This window comes from Thalassophryne amazonica, chromosome 13 (assembly GCF_902500255.1).
Source record: "Thalassophryne amazonica chromosome 13, fThaAma1.1, whole genome shotgun sequence".
In the NCBI taxonomy this organism is placed as follows: domain Eukaryota; kingdom Metazoa; phylum Chordata; class Actinopteri; order Batrachoidiformes; family Batrachoididae; genus Thalassophryne; species Thalassophryne amazonica.
In genome coordinates this window covers 57,870,966-57,889,334 of record NC_047115.1, presented here as the reverse complement: position 1 = coordinate 57,889,334, position 18,369 = coordinate 57,870,966, and the positions used below count along the sequence as shown (strand labels likewise).

General features: G+C 39.2%; 1 protein-coding gene across 1 annotated transcript in view; it reads right to left on the bottom strand.

Moving 5' to 3' along the window:
• Nucleotides 1-17,667, bottom strand: part of fam135a (family with sequence similarity 135 member A) — a 41,924-nt gene extending 24,257 nt beyond the window's left edge. Inside the window, 7 exon segments of the mRNA XM_034185072.1 lie at nt 4,756-4,882; nt 5,674-5,847; nt 5,960-6,030; nt 6,800-6,939; nt 7,075-7,154; nt 10,956-11,085; nt 17,396-17,667. Of these exon segments, the coding sequence (XP_034040963.1) occupies nt 4,756-4,882; nt 5,674-5,847; nt 5,960-6,030; nt 6,800-6,939; nt 7,075-7,154; nt 10,956-11,032 (669 nt within the window). The 5' untranslated portion in view covers nt 11,033-11,085; nt 17,396-17,667.
• Nucleotides 17,668-18,369: the final 702 nt, after the last annotated feature.

Here is an 18,369-nt window from a genome sequence, read left to right as displayed (position 1 = left end):
ATTTTTTTAAGGATTCTTTATCATTGCAGGATAGAACCAATTTCAACATTTTTGCATCTAACTTCATGAAGATGGGTCACAAAGGCTGAACAAAAATTAAGTTATGACACAACAATAATTTAGCATTTGTTTCTCCTCATTGAATAAACTTATTAGAAAAAAAAAAAAAACTTGTGTAGTTCATGTAGTTTCTCTTTATAAATACGTACATTTGCTGAAGATCTAAGGGTTTAACCACTGAATCTGAAACATGACGGTAGATGCGTGAAACGACGTGGAATAAGTCTCTTTGCCGAAGGGTATTCCATGTGACGTCAGTGACCCTATGGCCTTGACGGAGGTTTGCGCTCTCCGAGTGCTTCTAGTTTCACCATATTTTTACACAAAGGAAAAAAATGTTGCTACCGGACTACACGTTGCAGTTTTTTATATACAGTGAGGAAAATAAGTATTTGAACACCCTGTGATTTGCAAGTTCTCCCACTTAGAAACCATGGAGGGGTCTGAAATTTTCATCTTAGGTGCATGTCCACTGTGAGAGACATAATCTAAAAAGAAAATTCTGGAAATCACAATGTATGATTTTTTAATCATTTATTTGTATGTTGCAATGTCAAATAAGTATTTGAACACCTGCGAAAATCAATGTTAATATTTGGTACAGCAGCCTTTGTTTGCAATTACAGAGGTCAAACGTTTCCTGTAGATTTTCACCAGGTTTACACACACTGCAGCAAGGATTTTGGTCCACTCCTCCATACAGATCTTCTCTAGATCTTTCAGGTTTGGACTTTCAGCTCCCTCCAAAGATTTTCTATTGAGTTCAGGTCTGGAGACTGGCCAGGCCACTCCAGCACCTTGAAATGCTTCTTACGGAGCCCCTCCTTAGTTGCCCTGGCTGTGTGTTTGGGGTCATTGTCATGCTGGAAGACCCAGCAATGACCCATCTTCAATGCTCTTACTGAGGGAAGGAGGTTGTTTGCCAAAACCTACCAATACATGACCCCATCCATTCTCCCTTCAATACAGTGCAGTCGTCCTGTCCCCTTTGCAAAAGAGCACCCCCAGAGTATGATGTTTCCACCCCCATACTTCACGGCTGGGATGGTTTTCTTGGGGTTGTTCTCATCCTCTGAACATGGTAAGTGGAGTTGATTCCAAAAAGCTCTATTCTGGTCTCATCTGACCACACGACCTTCTCCCATGCCTCCTCTGGATCATCCAGATGGTCACTGGTGAACTTCAAACGGGCCTGGACATGAGCTGGCTTGAGCAGGGGGACCTTGCTGCCCTGCAGGATTTTAAACCATGACATTATCATGTGTTACTAATGTAATCTTTGCGACTGTGGTCCCAGCTCTCTTCAGGTCATTGACCAGGTCCTCCTGTGTAGTTCTGAGCTTTCTCAGAATCATCCTTACCCCACAAAGGGAGATCTTGCATGGAATCCCAGACCGAGGGAGATTGACAGTCATCTTGTGTTCCTTCCACTTTCTAATAAATAATCATACCAGTTGTTGTCTTCTACCAATCTGCTTGCCTGTTGTCCTGTAGTCCATCCCAGCCTTGTGCAGGTCTACAGTTTTGTCCCTGGTGTCCTTAGACAGCTCTTTGGTCTTGGCTGTGGTGGACAGGTTGGAGTGTGATTGATTGAGTGTGTGAACAGGTGTCTTTTATACAGGTAACAAGTTCAAACAGGTGCAATTAATACAGGTAAAGAGTGCAGAATAAGAGGGCTTCTTAAAGAAAAATTAACAGGTCTGTGTGAGCCAGAATTCTTGCTGGTTGGTAGGTGTTCAAATACATATTTGCAGCATCCATCCATCTTCTACCGCTTAGTCCAATTAAGGGTCGCGGGGGGCTGGAGCCTATCCCAGCAGTCATAGAGCGTGAGGCGGGGTACACCCAGGACAGGACGCCAGTCTGTCGCAGGGCCACAAATAGACAAACAAACACAGACACACCCACACACACACCTACAGACAATTTTAAAGAGTCCGATCCACCTAACCCGCATGTCTTTGGATGTGGGAGGAAACCGGAGCACCAGGAGGAAACCCACGCAAACACGGGGAGAACATGCAAACTCCACACAGAAAGGCCACGGGAATTGAACCCATGACCTTCTCGCTGTGAGGCAACAGTGCTAACCACTAAGCTACCATGCTGCCTTATTTGCAGCAGTAACATACAAATAAATTATTTTTAAAAAAAAATCATACATTGTGATTTCCGGATTTTTTTTTTTAGATTATGCCTCTCACAGTGGACATGCACCTAAGATGAAAATTTCAGACCCCTCCATGATTTCTAAGTGGGAGAACTTGCAAAACCGCAGGGTGTTCAAATACTTATTTTCCTCACTGCAGTTAATTTTTATTTACGTCCAGAGTTCAAGGATCCAGTGACCAATTTCATATGTATTTACTTTAAGACTCAATAAAATGTTATTGACATAGAAAACCTGTAAAGCCTACTTTTAGTACAAAGAAAATTCACAAGAGGTATTGATAATGGAGTCAATAAGGAATCGGATCGATAATGGCATTGATAGATAAAAACTTATCAATACCCAACCTTTATTGTTTATGTTAAAATGTGTTAGTTATGCCAAAGACGTTTAAAAACACATAGAAATGTTTTAAAAAATTATGTTTAAAATATGACAAAAGATAAAAAATAGAAGAATAGAAAGTTCTTTAAAAATACATGTTTACAAAGGTGTTAAATGTGTAAATGCATAGACAGTTCCCTAAAAACACACAAATACTTTAAAAATGTGTTAAAAGATAAAAAGAAACACACGAAGATATTGAAACTGTGTGTACGTGTGTCTGTTGGGGGGGTTGCTCACTCTCCCACACTTTGAAAACCTGCATTGCACTGTTTCTTTCTCTTTTTGCTCCGTATGCATCACTCTGCATTTAATCATTAGTGATCGATCTCTGCCCCCCTTCACGGCATGTCCTTTTCCTGTTTTTTTCCCTCAGCCCCAACCAGTCTCAGCAGAAGACTGCCCCTCCCTGAGCCTGGTTCTGCTGGAGGTTTCTTCCTGTTAAAAGGGAGTTTTTCCTTCCCACTGTTGCCAAGTGCTTGCTCATAGGGGGTCGTTTTGACCGTTGGGGTTTTTCATAATTATTGTATGGCCTTGCCTTGCAATATGGAGCGCCTTGGGGCAACTGTTTGTTGTGATTTGGCGCTATATAAGAAAAAAGTTGATTGATTGATTAAGGAAATGTAGCGGTATTGTTACTACTTGTCCAGAATGGTTCTGGTACATGCACACCTCTCAGTATGAGCTGGATACCTTTCACTGTCAGCTAGGGATGGGACCGATCCGATCCCAGATCAGTATCAGGGTTCCGATACCGTCATAATTCACGTATTGGAAAATACCGATCCAACCCGCGCCATTTTCCGATACCGGAGAAGAGCCACTGTGAATCCTCTCATCTGCTGTTGTTTGCTCTCTGCTTGTTTACTCCTGAGCGGGAGGAGGTTTTTTAAGCCAGGCAGTTTGAGAGAGCTCTCTTCCACAGTGTTCTAGCTGCGGTTAGCGGCAAATTTCTGGCCGGCTGTCGAGTTCAAATTGTCTGTTCGTCGCGCATAGATTTTCCTAAAAATTACGTGAATTGTTGCTGAAAATTTGTGCTAATAAGAGTAGTCGCTTCGCTGTCCCGAGGCTGTAAAACGCCAGCTCGGCGTGCAGCTGAGGAGGACAACGAACAGAGATTCTGTCCGCTGAAAGGGAAAAAAAGTCCCCATTAAATTCCTCCACGTGAGTGTCAGTGATGATACATTTATTTTACAGTTGAAAGGCTTCCTGTTTCCCAAAGTTCGAAGTTTGTGCAGCACGAAAACAGCAAGAGAGAAAAAGAGAGAGAGCCGGAGGGAGAGAGAAAGCGAGTGAGAGAGAGAAAGTGAGAGAGACAGAGGGAGAGAGGAGAGAGAAAGCGAGCGACAGACAGAGAGAGGGAGAGAGGCGGGCAGAGGGAGAGGCAGAGAAATAGAGTGCTGTCTTTTCTCTTAAGTCTATAAAACTCTATTAAAAAATAAAAGTACTTAATTCTTTCACCAAAACATCAAATTTAGGCTTTCATCTTAGATGCACCTTCTGGTAACTTGTAGGTGAACTTTCAGGTCTCCTTTTTAAGAAAATCCTCATATAAAATCAGAAATAATGATAATAATATTAAAACAAACAGAGCTCTGGTATCGGATCGGAAAAGTATCGGTATCGGCAGATATCCAAATTCAGGTATCGGGATTGGATTGGAAGTGAAAAATTGTGGATTGGTGCATCCCTACTGTCAGCCCAGGCCAATTACTCTTACCTCTGGCCAAATGTGACATAGGTTTGACACTTTCTTCCTGTATCATCAGTCGAACAGATCTTCCTATACTTCACATACAATAATAAGATGTGCCAGCCTTCCTATAATGTGGACCGACATCACAACTGTGCCCATAAGCTTTTAGCACAAAACAGCATATACTGTGAAGCAGTTATTAACCACTCAACTTCATTTAACCCACGTGTTCAGGAAACCAACCAGAGCTCCTCTGCTAATCTTGGTATTATCATATTTACTACAATTACATTAAGTGTTTAATTTAGCCTAAAGTGACACAACTCAACCTGTAAAAATGATTGTGGGGAAAATGTGCTTTTTCATAATAAGTGTATCAGTGCTTGCAATTAAAACAGACTGCCATTCCCATGAGCAGTAACTCATAAAAGGGATTCACACTTACATCTGGTGATACCTGCTTTACATAACTGCTGCCAAACACCACATTCTCTAGAGGTGGGATGACTGAGTCTTTACTCTGTGCTGGAGCATTGCGATTAAGCCATGTGGGCTTTGCTTGTCGAGGAAAACTGAAAAACAAAACAACTGATATTAAACTAAAGTAATCACCCCAGGGCCCGGTTTCATAAAGCAGTCTAATCTTTTAGTCTGCTAAACTTACTTAGTCGACTAAGGTTAGTCACCCAACATTAGCTGACTAATCTCCATTTCACATCGAAGGCTAAACATGTAGATTAGCTGTCTAACGTTAGTCGACGATTTTCACCAGTGCCAGTGCCAAGAAATTCCCCCAATGCGTGAGAGTTTTGTTTACTTTTGTTTTGTTACAAACATGGGCGAGTCCGCTGCACCAGAGGAGAAGCGCTTCCAGCCTCAGCGTCCGTAAACATCTCCAATAGATTATTCCGGTCCCACAACACCCGCTCCCGCCACAAGGCTCGCCTTCCTTCCTGCTTTATCAATTGGTGGTATGTGATAACTGCCATTTTTGAGGTAAGACACTGAAGTTTTGTCGACTAAAATAAGATTAGCCTCCTCTGTACCAGACTAAATCTTTCGTTGGCTAATGCGAAACTTTAACCGACGAAGTGCTTTGTACAATGACAAAAGATTAGTCGACCAAGTGAGCTTAGTCGACTAAACAAGATTAGACCGCTTCATAAAACCGGGCCCAGGACTCAAACAGACCATTTCAAGAAGGTTTTTTTTTTTTAATAATCAATACCTTTGTTGTACAGTTCATGTGTAGTGTGACATTTTTAAATTCAAGAGTTTTGTGAAAGAGCACTAACATTTGTGTACATAACATTCACACTAAAGTAGTCTATGACACTTCTTGTGCTAGGTTGTGTGGCCTGACCTGATGAGAGGCTGATGTAGTGCCACAAGAGATGCGTGGATGTCCACAGAGATGACAGACAGGTGGAAATAGTCAAACATGACATTGACGTGCTGATGGATGCCTCGCTGAAGGCTAAAGTGCAAACGAAGTGTGCGGCCACTGATGCTCTGGAGAGAGCTTGGATCGTCTGGCCTATAAACATTAAAAAAAAAAAAAACACAAACAGCACAGTTTATCAATGGTCCTTTATATGTTGAAGAGATGCCAGGCAATTTACAAAGACACAAGATGTTGCGACACCTACGTGTAATCACCATCTGTGAAGTACAAATCCAAGAACAGTTGGAAATCCATGTCATTCAGAGACTCCTCCACCTAAGGATGTTCAAAAACAGAACAGAACCTCAGTCCTGAAGCCACATGTAGAGCAAAACATGTCCACAGCTTCTCTGTGAAGCATTTTAAAATTGCTTTAGCTGTGATAATCCAGATGCATTTCTAGGACACCAGCTGTCAAAAATGCTGAATTGTGATTTGTTAAAATGATAGAACATATTCCTCACACAGCTTTATTTTAAGTGTGTTAAATAGAGGAAGTGGTCAAATTTTAATTAAGCTGTTAAGTATAATGAAGCCATCGTGTTCTTTCTTTAGATGACATATCTGCAAAAACTCAATTAAATAGCTCTGTGTGGATTTGGGGTCAAGTCTGGGAGCATACGCTGATGTCACACGGCAACACATCCATGACACCAAGGAACCACATTGGGTCCTGGATGACAAAGTGACAAACCGGTCCAGCCCCACCTCTCATCAGTAACCATCTATCTGCTGCAGATAGGTGAAGCACTGGCACTCCATTGGCCTTCTCCAGCCACTGGGGATTGTGTACAGAAAAATGCATCACATGGACACAATGTCATAGTTTACACGCCCTCACAATGCAAGTGAAACTTCTCATCTGCACAAAATTATTCCAGCAGTACTCAAGGATCATGCGAGGAGTCCTACTATCAAAGACATCCAGACGTTGCCTTCAAACACTGGTCAACGTCCAAATCTCACAACCATATGCTGAGATTAGGCATCAGGACAAAAGACCCGAAGAGCCATATCAAAAGGCACCACAATTCCTTAAACATACCTTCTTCTCATCCAGCAGCATCATCACTTTGAAGAGAAGCACATCATTGACAACAATCTCTTCATTCTTATACAGAATTTGGAATGTTTTACTGCAGATGACATCATCTTGCACTGAAGCAGGGAAAGCCAAATCTGAGCCTAAACAAGCACAGATTAACAATGTTACAAAAAAGTAACAAATGATCATAATATTTCAGCACAAGAATGAAAGATGCAAGGCTTAAGGTGGTTCAACTATTTCACAAAACAGCTGGTAAATTAAAGGGAATTAACCTCCTGGGTGAAGTAGACTGGCCTCGACTTTGTGTGGAACCCTTGGTGGCACCTTCATACTGGCGCGAATCTGATAGAATCTGAAAATCCAGATAAAAAGACCTAAATAGTAAACAATGAAGTGCAACATGTAGGCCAGCTACTTTGTTGTGGAGCACCACTAGAAGGTCAGTGAAAGTAAAGCGCACAGCTTAGCAACAAGTACTCCACTTGTAAAAGGACACTACAGCTTGTATAAATTAATAATGAGTACTTTCTTTTACAGTCACTCATGCAGCAAACCAAAGCTTTTAAAGCACTGACAATGCAATGGTAGTGTTATCATACCACTGTGACAATCACAACATTATTAATACAAAGAGAATTTGCATATGCTACAGACCATTTGTGTTATAGCTGGGCTGTTTATATGATGCAAGCTACAGCAATTTTTTTTTTAAACACACTAGCAAATAAAACAGGAGTGTAACCACTGAAACCAACAATGTTTCCAGACACTTTTTTTGCATCATAAATTGTGACATTTTGATTGTAATTCAGTTGTATTTGACAACTTCAATAAAAACAAAACAAAAAAATTAGAATACATTTTTCAATGTAGCTTTTTTACTAGATTTTATTCAAATGTAGCTGAACATTTGGTCAACTTACTGCATGAGGAAATTTCTATTATTAATCAATTTATTAAATGTCAAGTTCATGATGAATGCAACAGGATTACAAATTACACTTTGATGCAGTTTCTGAAGGCAAATGAAGGGGAAAAAAAATTAAAACTGATTCTGTAAAGAATATCTGTACTTATTGTAATACCACAATCACCACAAAGAGAAAACATTCACTACTCAAGTACTACATGACATTCTAACCACTCTTTCCACAAACAGCATTTCTGAGGCACCTGAATATCTAAACAAGCCTGCTCAATAATCCAGATTGTCTTTAAAGTTAAAGATATTGAAACGAGCGTGCCTCTCTAGATTCTGTGATGTGACAAGCTTCTAAGAGAACTGAGATTCAGCTTAGAGCATCATGTCGGCAGCGATCTGACAGGATGGTTTCAAAGCAGGTTGCTTGGAGTCTATCCCAACAGTCTTTGGGTGAGAGGCTGGGTACACCCTTGACAGGCCACCAGTCTGTCACAGGGCTTTGGACTGACAAACTCAATCACACTCCCACTCCCTCCTACGGTCATTTTAGAGTCACCATTTCACCTAACCTGCCTGTCTTTGGAAGTAAGAGGAAGCCAGAGCACCCACATAAGCACAGGGAGAACATGCAAACTCCACATAGTTAGGGGCAGGTCAGAAGCAAACCTGGCAACTTCTAGCTGTGAGGCAATACTGTTAACCACTAAACCATGTGATGCTCTTACTAAGTTCCCTCTTTGAAAAATGTTGAGTTAAACTGTCCTATGTCTCAGACTTATTGTAAACATTCAGGACAAAAGGTGTGCATCTTTCCCCTTGCAGGTAATCTGAAGGGTAGTTCAGAAGAAAATAAAGTCATCTTTGTTTAAACAATGGAGCCTCCCTGTTTTATTTTGATATCCTGATTTACATATAAACAGAATGACAGCCCTTGGCTACAATCTTTTTACATCAACAATTTCCTCATCTTTATATTATGACCTACATGTCGCTACTTTGGCAAACAAGAGGTTTAAAAACGGGGGGGGGGGGGGGGGGGGGGTAGGAAAAAGTAATTCATTTCCAGACATTTCTTTAGTGGGGCAGCTCAGTGGCTTAGCAATTAGCACTGTTGCCTCACAGAATGAAGGTCATGGGATCAATTTCCCAACTGTGGCCTTTCTGTGTGGAGTTTGCATGTTCTCCCCGTTTTTGCATGGGTTTGCTCCGGGTGCTCCGGCTTCCTATCACATCCAAAAACATACAGGTTAGGTGAATAGGAAACTTTAAATTGTCTGCAGGTGTGTGTGCAGGTGTGAATGTGTTTGTTTGTCTATATGTGGCCCTGCGACAGACTGGCATCCTATTCGGGGTACCCCCATGTTCTAACATTTATGTACTTCTGCAGTGTAATCAGGTGATCCATTCAATAGAGTAAAACTGTCCAAAGGTAATCATCATTATCAGCATAAATGTTTTGTGATCCTTTATTACTCTGCCAAGGAGGTTATGTTCTCGGTCGCATCCATTTGTTGGTTGGTTGGTTTGTTAGCAGGATTACTCAAAAAATCCTCAACGGATTTCAATGAAATTTGTACCAGGGGTGTATCTTAGGGTCTAACTTAGAAGTCATTAAATTTTGGTAATGATCTGGAACACGATCTGGATCCAGTAATTTTTTTTAAGGATTCTTTATCATTGCAGGATAGGGCCAATTTCAGTATTTTTGCATCTATCTTCATGAAGACGGGTCACAAAGGCTGAACAAAAATTAAGTTATGACACAACAATAATTTAGCATTTGTTTCTCCTCAATGAATAAACTTGTTATTAGAAGAAAAAAAAAAAACGTGTAGTTCATGCAGTTTCTCTTTATAAATACATTTGCTGAAGATCTAAGGGTTTAACCCTCTGGGGCCGACGCCATCGTATACAACGGCTGAGACCAAGCTTTACTAAATTATAAGTAACTTTTTAATGACATGAGATAGAAACTTACTTTTTTTTGCTGAAACGTTAACTATGCGGACTTTCGAGCCACCATCCACCATCTTTGTACTCCTCATAGAAGCTGTGTGATGACGTGAGAAATGTGAGTGTCCAATCGGAATTGGTTCACCGTCACATGGTTTTCCAAAATCCAATTGCAAGGCAGATTCACCTCACGTGACACACCAAAGACTGTTTTTAGGAGTGATGTGTTACTAGTTGGCCCGTTTGAATAGCCCCCTGGCTGTTCCAATGCACCCTGCGCCATTACGCACAGCGAAAGTGAAAGTGAGCAGATGGAGCAGACGGAGAGCCTCTCATACCTCATATAATCTCACGTGCTCAAACAGAATGTGTGAGTATCAGGACTGCTCGACTAGTTTTCCTGTGAATGTTACTGGATAAGCCTGTGGCAAGCTCTCTTGCGCTGGCGTAAAGCACTGTTTATCATATCAATGGAGCGAGGGGGGAGGGGCCGCTACTCAAACTGAATGAGCCTCAAAGTGTTAATGTTGTTTTCAGAGCAGGAGAGAACAAACACACAGTCAACTTCATAGAAGTTTGTGATGGGACCTTTGTGTAATAGCAGACAGAAACTGATTCGAGATGAAGACAAACAAAACTCATAGACAATTTTTGTATATATTGTTCAAAATGTGCATTTGTGTTTATTGTTTGAACCTTTTTGTTGTACAGTCTTTCACACAAGAGCCCAAGTTACCTTTATAAAGTGTCAAAACAGTTGTGTATTATAGTTTGCTGTGTGTTTTGAATAAATATGTGTGGAAAATAATTTCCGCTTTACTTTTTCCTTTCTTATTTCTGATTGTAAACCTGCATTACACTTATAAGACACAACTATAGCATATATATTTTGAAAGTACAGGTTGTCCTGAAAAAAGAGACATAGAACTTGATTGTGGGATGCAGGGAGAGCTGTTAACAGCAATAATAAAACATTTATGCCAGGCGAGTGAACTGTCCAAAAAAATGCCCTCGGACCCCAGAGGGTTAACCACTGAATCTCAAACATGACGGTAGATGCGTGAAACAACATGGAATAAGTCTCTTTGCCAAAGGGTATTCCACGTGACTTCAGTGACCCTATGGCCTTGGCGGAGGTTTGCGCTCTCCGAGTGCTTCTAGTTATAACTATTTTATCATCCAGCCCTCCCTGTAATGTACAGAAGAGGAAGAGGCTTCTTCTTCCAATACTTGAAACACCTGCCAATTATGAAAACTAAATATAAAGACAATACTGACCCTCTTTGGAATAGGTCCACATTGTAGAATTTATGGAGCTCCACAGAGAACTCCACTGTGGCCTGGACTTCAGTCATCTTCGGCTCTATAGGCAAAGATGCCTTACATCATCTGGGAAACATCTGTTGGCCTACAGAAAAAAGCAATCAATAAATAGTTTTTTTTTTGTAAAATATTTCAGTAAATAAGATTTGAACTTGACAATACATGCAGTCACAAATCCAGCTTCAATCATTTGTTGGGTAATATTTAGACCATTTTAACATTGATATGTGTAACATAACTCAAAATACTTTGAATAATGATGTCAAACCTGTAACTGAAATATAGTATCTAGTTGATTGGCCATATTAAAAATAATCACAGACACTGTTGTACTTCAATGCAAACAATTTTGGTCCAGCATGTATACACATGGACAAAATTGTTGGTACCCCTATATTTTATGCGCACATTTTAATATATGGCCAGAAATAAATGAAAGTAAAGCAATTTTGTCAAATCAAAATATTTTTGATAAATGGCCCAAGTTATTTGGCAACAAGAACAAAATAAAATGCTTTCATAAATTGAAACAAAAAATCCTGACACACAATTTTTGGCACCCTTTGATGAATTTACAGTAAAGCAGCACTTTTACAGTATTCTTTAGGCAAGAAAGCGGCTGGACACGAACATTTCCAAGTCACTGATTATGTCTTGGACATCATTTCCATCAAGCTTTAAGATACACAAAACTCTGTATGGAGGAGGAAATTCTCAATAAGTGAGTGACCGTGCAAGAAGGAAATGAGTGAGGAAAGCCTCCAAGACACCTCTGAAGAAGTTATAGACGTCTGTGGCTGTAACTGTAGAACCTCCGCACAGTGTAACTTTTTTAACTGCTGCAATAGCAGTTACACAGCTTCAAGGGGGAGTGACACAGAGAAGGATTTTAGAAAATGTGAAATTTCAGCCACAGTTTGACAGAAGGTACATGACAGATGCAAGCCTAGATTTGATCTGTTTTGTTGTATGAAAATCCTTCTCTACTCCCCTTCACTATGAGGCTATGAGTGGTGGTGCAACAGAAAAATGTTGCACTATGCACAATTTCTCCAATTACAGCCACAGAAGTCTAATATTTCTTCAGGGTTGTCTGGGTGTCTTCCCTCATTATAGTCTACTTCTTGGTACGGTTTATATTTCTTGAAGATTGATGGAAATGATGTCTAAGACATAATCAGTAACTTGGAAATGTTCATGTATCCACACCCTGACTTGTCTAAAGAAAACTGGCTGTAAAAGTAGTGATTTACTGTAAATTCATCAAGGGTACTAAAAATTGTGTCCAGCATAGATTTTATGTCAGGATATTTTGTTTCATTTTATGAAACTTTATGCATTTTGTTTTGTTCATGTTGCCAAATAACATTTTTAAAAATATTTTGATTAAACAAAATTGCTTTGTTTGTATTTATTTCTGACAATATATTACAATGTGTACATAAAATATAGGGGTACCAACAATTTTGTCCACATGTGTATTTAGGCTTTACTGCAGAAAGAACCTAAACCTGATTTTGTCTGTAGCAGAGTAAAAATGAATTTGCAAGCAACAGTTATATTCTACGCTGAAAATAGCAATGCTTTATATTAATAAATCATCTCCTGGGAGGCAACATGTCTTTGTTTATGAGCCAATGAAAACTAGTATATGACACAAAAGAACTCCTCGAATTAATTACAGTCATGCCAGGAAAAAGCAATCTGAAGACCATCTTAACTTGGTGTGTGTGTGTGTGGGGGGGGGGGGGGGGGGTTAGGGGGGATTGCTGCCTTAATCCATTATAAGGCAAAAATGTGAGCACACACCGATTTATGGAAACAAAATTTGAAACAGTGTTAGACTCGACTGTGCAGCTTTCTTGTCCTTTTGATGTCAACATGTGGGCGGGCTCCTTCCTAAAATAGGTGTTTTACGTAAATATTTTAGTTGAAACAAATCACACAGGGCACAATACTGCAGGCACAAAGTAAAAAAAGAAGGTGTGCCAGCTTTTTCAAAATTACCCCAAACAGTTCTGATGTTGACAGCATTTGGTACACTAGCTTACACATAATTTACTGTCCCCAAAAACTGTCTGTAGATATATTTTGTCTAACCAATTTTTACAAAGTTTTATATGTTTATATTTTCAGGTGAAATTTCCTCAGTTTCCCTGAGGGAGTCTTCCCAAGGGATCAATAAAATTCTATCTAATCTAATCTGAAATTGGCAAATGTTTTGTTGCATCTGAAAAATGTATCTTTGTCACTTACTATGAATTTTCCAGAGCTTTCAATTTCCTTATAATATTTTCAAATTATGCCATCCTAAATATCATTTCAGATGTATTCTGGTTATCAGAGTCCTTCGTGTTTGTGATACATGACAGCATAGGGGGCACCTTCTTTGCAGCCAAACAACAGAATAGAGCCTTTATTGTCATTGCACATATATAAACGTGTCCTCTGCATTTAACCCATCCTATTTCCAGTAAGACACAATCTAACCACTAGGAGCAGTGGGCAGCCACAGTCCAGCGCCCGGGGACCAACTCCAGATGTTGGCCGCCGGGCTCCTTTCTCTGCCCCTTGGTCAGGGGAAGGGAAAGGAGCAGACCCTAAATAAGCCTGTTTTTGATTGTGGGAGGAAACTGGAGTGCCTGGAAGAAACCCACGCAGGCACGGGGAGAACACAAAATTATGTTCTTTAACTCAAACTGAAAGCAAATCTCTACAACTTGATACAAATTAATTAAAAATATAAAATCCAGCTTCCTGATGAAGTGTTGTAGAGGAGGATTTTGTTAGAAAGAAGACCTGAAAGTTCAGCTGTAATTTGACAGAAAGTACATTTGAGATGAAAGCCTAGATTTGATGTTTTGGTGAAAGAAACTTTTGTATTTCTTCATAATTGATGTAAATAAAGTCCAAGACATATTCAGTGACTTGAAAAACTTTTTTATCCCATGGGAACTCTCCCTACTCACCTAAGCGGCTCAAGAATATGGACAGCATGTATATAAGTGACATTTACATGACAATTTATACGATAATACTGAGATATGATAATTTGGCCATATTGTACAGCTCTACTGTCAACTAGCTGAAAACTTTGAATATTAATTTACATTTACATTAAAAAAATACTTAAATTGGCAGGGGGTTAAGAGGGCTGTAATGAGGGGGCTCAGCTGAAAAGCAAAAAAAGAAAAATGCTTAAAAAGGTGGAGAGTATGGGGGGCACAGCCCTTGCAGAAGCTGAAAGGCGGGGGGTCGGGGGGGGAGCACCCAGAAGCTAAAAGGTTTTAGTCATGCTCATGCTCCAAAGAACCGTTTTGCTGAAAAAAGTCTGAAGGACCTAAAGGACATGGTTAGATGGCGAGGAGCTTTTCCAAGTATGTGAGAGGCAAATTTTAAAAAAATGCTTAAAAAGGCAGGGGGTCTGGAGGGGCGGAGCCCAGCCCCAGAAGCTGAAAGGTTTTTCCATGCTAATGCTCCCCTGAAGCATTTACGCGTCATTCCATGTCAATTCAACAAGGACCTCATGCACTCTGTCTCAGATTTTCTTTAAATTTTAATCAAATATTCACAGACTATTCAGAACAACAAATCTGAAGTTTGAGAATATCTCAGCAAATAATGGACTTAGAGGCCTGAAATTTTCTTTTGCTGTTGTCATGGACACCCAGACTTGGACTATAGTCAAACAACAGACACTGACACTAAACTGTGAAGTTTATGTATGCTCAAACTATGGAAAATGTTACCTTGACTATTGCAAGCATCCATGTTTGAGACACTGAAGCATACCATTACACTCAAAGAAGCCTTTCCATTTCTTGGCTCCTTAATGCCAGCAATACTGGCTATGAAATATGTAAAGTTGGCATATCTGTGGTAAACAGTTATTGTGGGAGAAACCTCTGAAATCTGAAAAAAAACATTTTGTGGTCTAATTTTATTATAAGAAAAGCCCATGTGGGCAGCAAATAAAAAACTCTTCAAACTGATTCCATTATCAAGGTACTGATATCGACTTTATGTGTTATAAATATGGCCTTCTTTATGAAACTCCTTCCTGGTTAATTTAAGCATCCAATTATGGCTAATTTATGCACTCGCAAATGTATTTCTAGTGCTGAAATGACAATTTCATTTTAATTGTATGCCCACACTGCATTCATATGATTCACGGCACACCCCAGAATGCTTGCACATAGATCTGCCAGGGGGATTCCCCAAGGTTTCCACGGTTACTTGGCTTATATTCTCCTACATGATGACCAATGCAGTGAATGGGGTACTGCATGTCTGGACATGTTCAAAGCTGCTGCTGTCAGTCTAGTTGGAGTAAGAATGGCTGCACATCTTCCTCCCTGTTCTTTTTGGTCTGATGAACGTTAATGTCATCACACTTCTTTCTGCAGGTGAATATTTTGATGATCTACATTTCAAATTTCTTTAAACAAACCAATAAACACTGAATGCAGTTTTTCTAATGCTCTGGAATAACACTTCAATTTCATGGTTTCTTGTAGGAAACAAGGGGTCAAGCCCATCACAGATTTAGATGATGCAACAAGAGAACTTCTGCCTTGCAGAACAGGCACATCACACAACAACACACTCATCATGCAAAATATTCGTTGAATTGACATGGAATGACCCTTACTCAAAATAAAGCTGAAGAACCTAAATGACATGGTGAGATGCTGACGAGCTTTGCTCGTTCATGTCCATGACATATGCATATTACAAAGGTATACAGAGGCATATTATACAGAGCTGTGGCTTTCGTACGTATCCTTGGCAACAGTTACCCATTTATATGTAAGTCTTCATGATATCCAACACTGTAACTATATGTGCAAAGCTCCTCCTTCCATATTTTTTCAGCCCAGAATTTCCCTCGAGTATGCTGAAGAAAAAAAAACTAAAAACCCAAAAAGTAACTTCTGTAGTGGATTTTGGACAGACCATATGTGCTTGGAAAGCTACCATGCTTTGGAAAACAAACAAGCACGCTCAGATCAGTTGTTTGATTACTTACAGTCAAATTGCGTAGTTGTACAAATGAAAAGAAATTAGTTTTGCAAACTGAACACGCTGTGAATGAATTATATTTTGGAGCTATACCGTCTACATCAAAGTTCAGTAAAGGTAGGACTGCTTTAACCAATATTCTATTGTGAAAATATACAAAATTAGCCTCTCGCCCATGGATGCTGTGACCTTTGTGATGAAATGCATTTGTATGCATTGAACACGAGAGATTAAATTGCATACAGTCTGTACATTATACAAATGGTATGTGGAAACTAGGCACCAGGATTAAGATTAGGGTTCCATTTTTCTGAAATAGATGAAAACTTTAGAAAATGTAAACAATATGTTCAGGAAGTCTTGTGCAGTACCAGAATTCTGATACAACTTTCCTCAGTCACAGTAAGTCTCTGGCAACATTTTTGCTGAATTCTGGTTTTTATTGTTACCATTTTACATTTACCAAATAAAAAGAACATAAATAAAAATGTTATTGATAAAAAAATTAAACAATCAAAAAATGTAAGACATTCTACAAGCCGTATTTCAGTTGCCCACTAGCCAAAATGACATCCCAAAACGCAATGATATTGAAGATACACAACTAAATCATCACTTTTACAGACAGATATCTTTAGACAACTAGGGGAATTGATACTTGAACAGCAGCAGAATTCTGATACGACTTTGGATTCATATTGCATATGCATTGCTAGAAAATAGGAAAATATGCCGTACACTCCAGAGCAGCTTCAAATGACTTTTCCATTCAGCTGTCAAAGAATTCTGATGCACAGCAATACAAAATGGGAGGGCAAAAAGAGTCATTTTCCTTGAAAATTGCTACACTGAATATCATAACAAACTTTTCTGCTGGAACGTTTTTAGGACTAAATGTAATGGCAAAAAAAATAAGCTACAGACAGGCACAAAGTTCAAAAAGTTGTTGATAAAAATACTCTCGCTTAAGTCTTAAGTACGCACTTCCACCTCAGAGGAGGTGAATCTAAAAACACTAAAGACATTGATTAGGTCACTGAGACCTTGACTTTTGTCGTGGGATAATTTCTGAGAGAATATTTCTGTCAGCCACAGAGTGAGTTGTGAACAGCTGTTTGTGTCAGAACTCCGCTAGGTACACTATTTTTAATGCTAGCTACTAGCTAATAAAGGTCGCTAAAACTGGCAGACTGTCAGTCTGTGGGTAACGTTACAGGTGGAAAGTTTCAGAAACTACATTTTGCTGTTGGTCCACAAAGAAACTAAATACATATTAAAGCTGTGCTGTGTAACGACATCGTTAAGTCTGTGTCGCTAGCCGGTTAGCTAACGGTGTTAGCCTCCCACTGAACGGTTTAGAGGATACTCACCATGGCGCTGCCAAGCTAACATGAGCTAACTAACCAGCATTAGCACCGTCGTCCTCTCCGTGTCAGCTACTGCCACAAATCACGACTTTACAGACGAACTCACTTCTCAAAAAACAGGCAAAAAGACGTTTGGGACAATGCAGCACTAAAAAGATTTATCTCACAGCCCTGTTGTTAACTAGCCACGGAGGTACCAACATGAAGCTGAATGACAGCAGCTCCAGCTGACTGCTGCTTACGGAGCGTTTAACTGCGCGTTTGGTTTCTGCACACGCTCTGTCAAACCCACAACCCAACAACAGCAACAATAGTAATAATAAATAATAACATTATTATTATTACTACTACTATTATTATTATTATTATTATTATTATTAGCGGCCCCAGAAACAATAAGTCTATGATAGCTTTATGTGGAATTCTGGTATTTATTGTTTCATATTATATTTACCAAATAAAAACAACAGCAATGATTATGATGATGGCGATGATGATAATAATAATAATAATAATAATAATAATACGTGTTTCATTACACAACAACAGCAACATTATTATTATTATTATTATTATTATTGGCCTCAGTAACAATAAGTCTGTAACAGCTTTTTTGTGGAATTCTGGTATTTATTGTTTCATATTGTATTTACTAAATAAAAACAACAGCAATAATAATGATGATGATGATAATAATAATAATAATACGTGTTTCATTACACAACAATAGCAACAATATTATTATTATTATTATTATTGGCCTCAGTAACAATAAGTCTGTGACAACTTATTTGTGGAATTCTGGTATTTGTTTCATTTTATATTTACCAAATAAAAACAACAGCAATAATAATAATAATAATAATAACTACCAACAACAATAAGATAAGATCAACTTTATTTATCCCAAAGGAAATTATTTTGCCAGAGTACCCAAACACTAAACAGTGAACAATGTTTTTTTTCTTTGTTTGTTT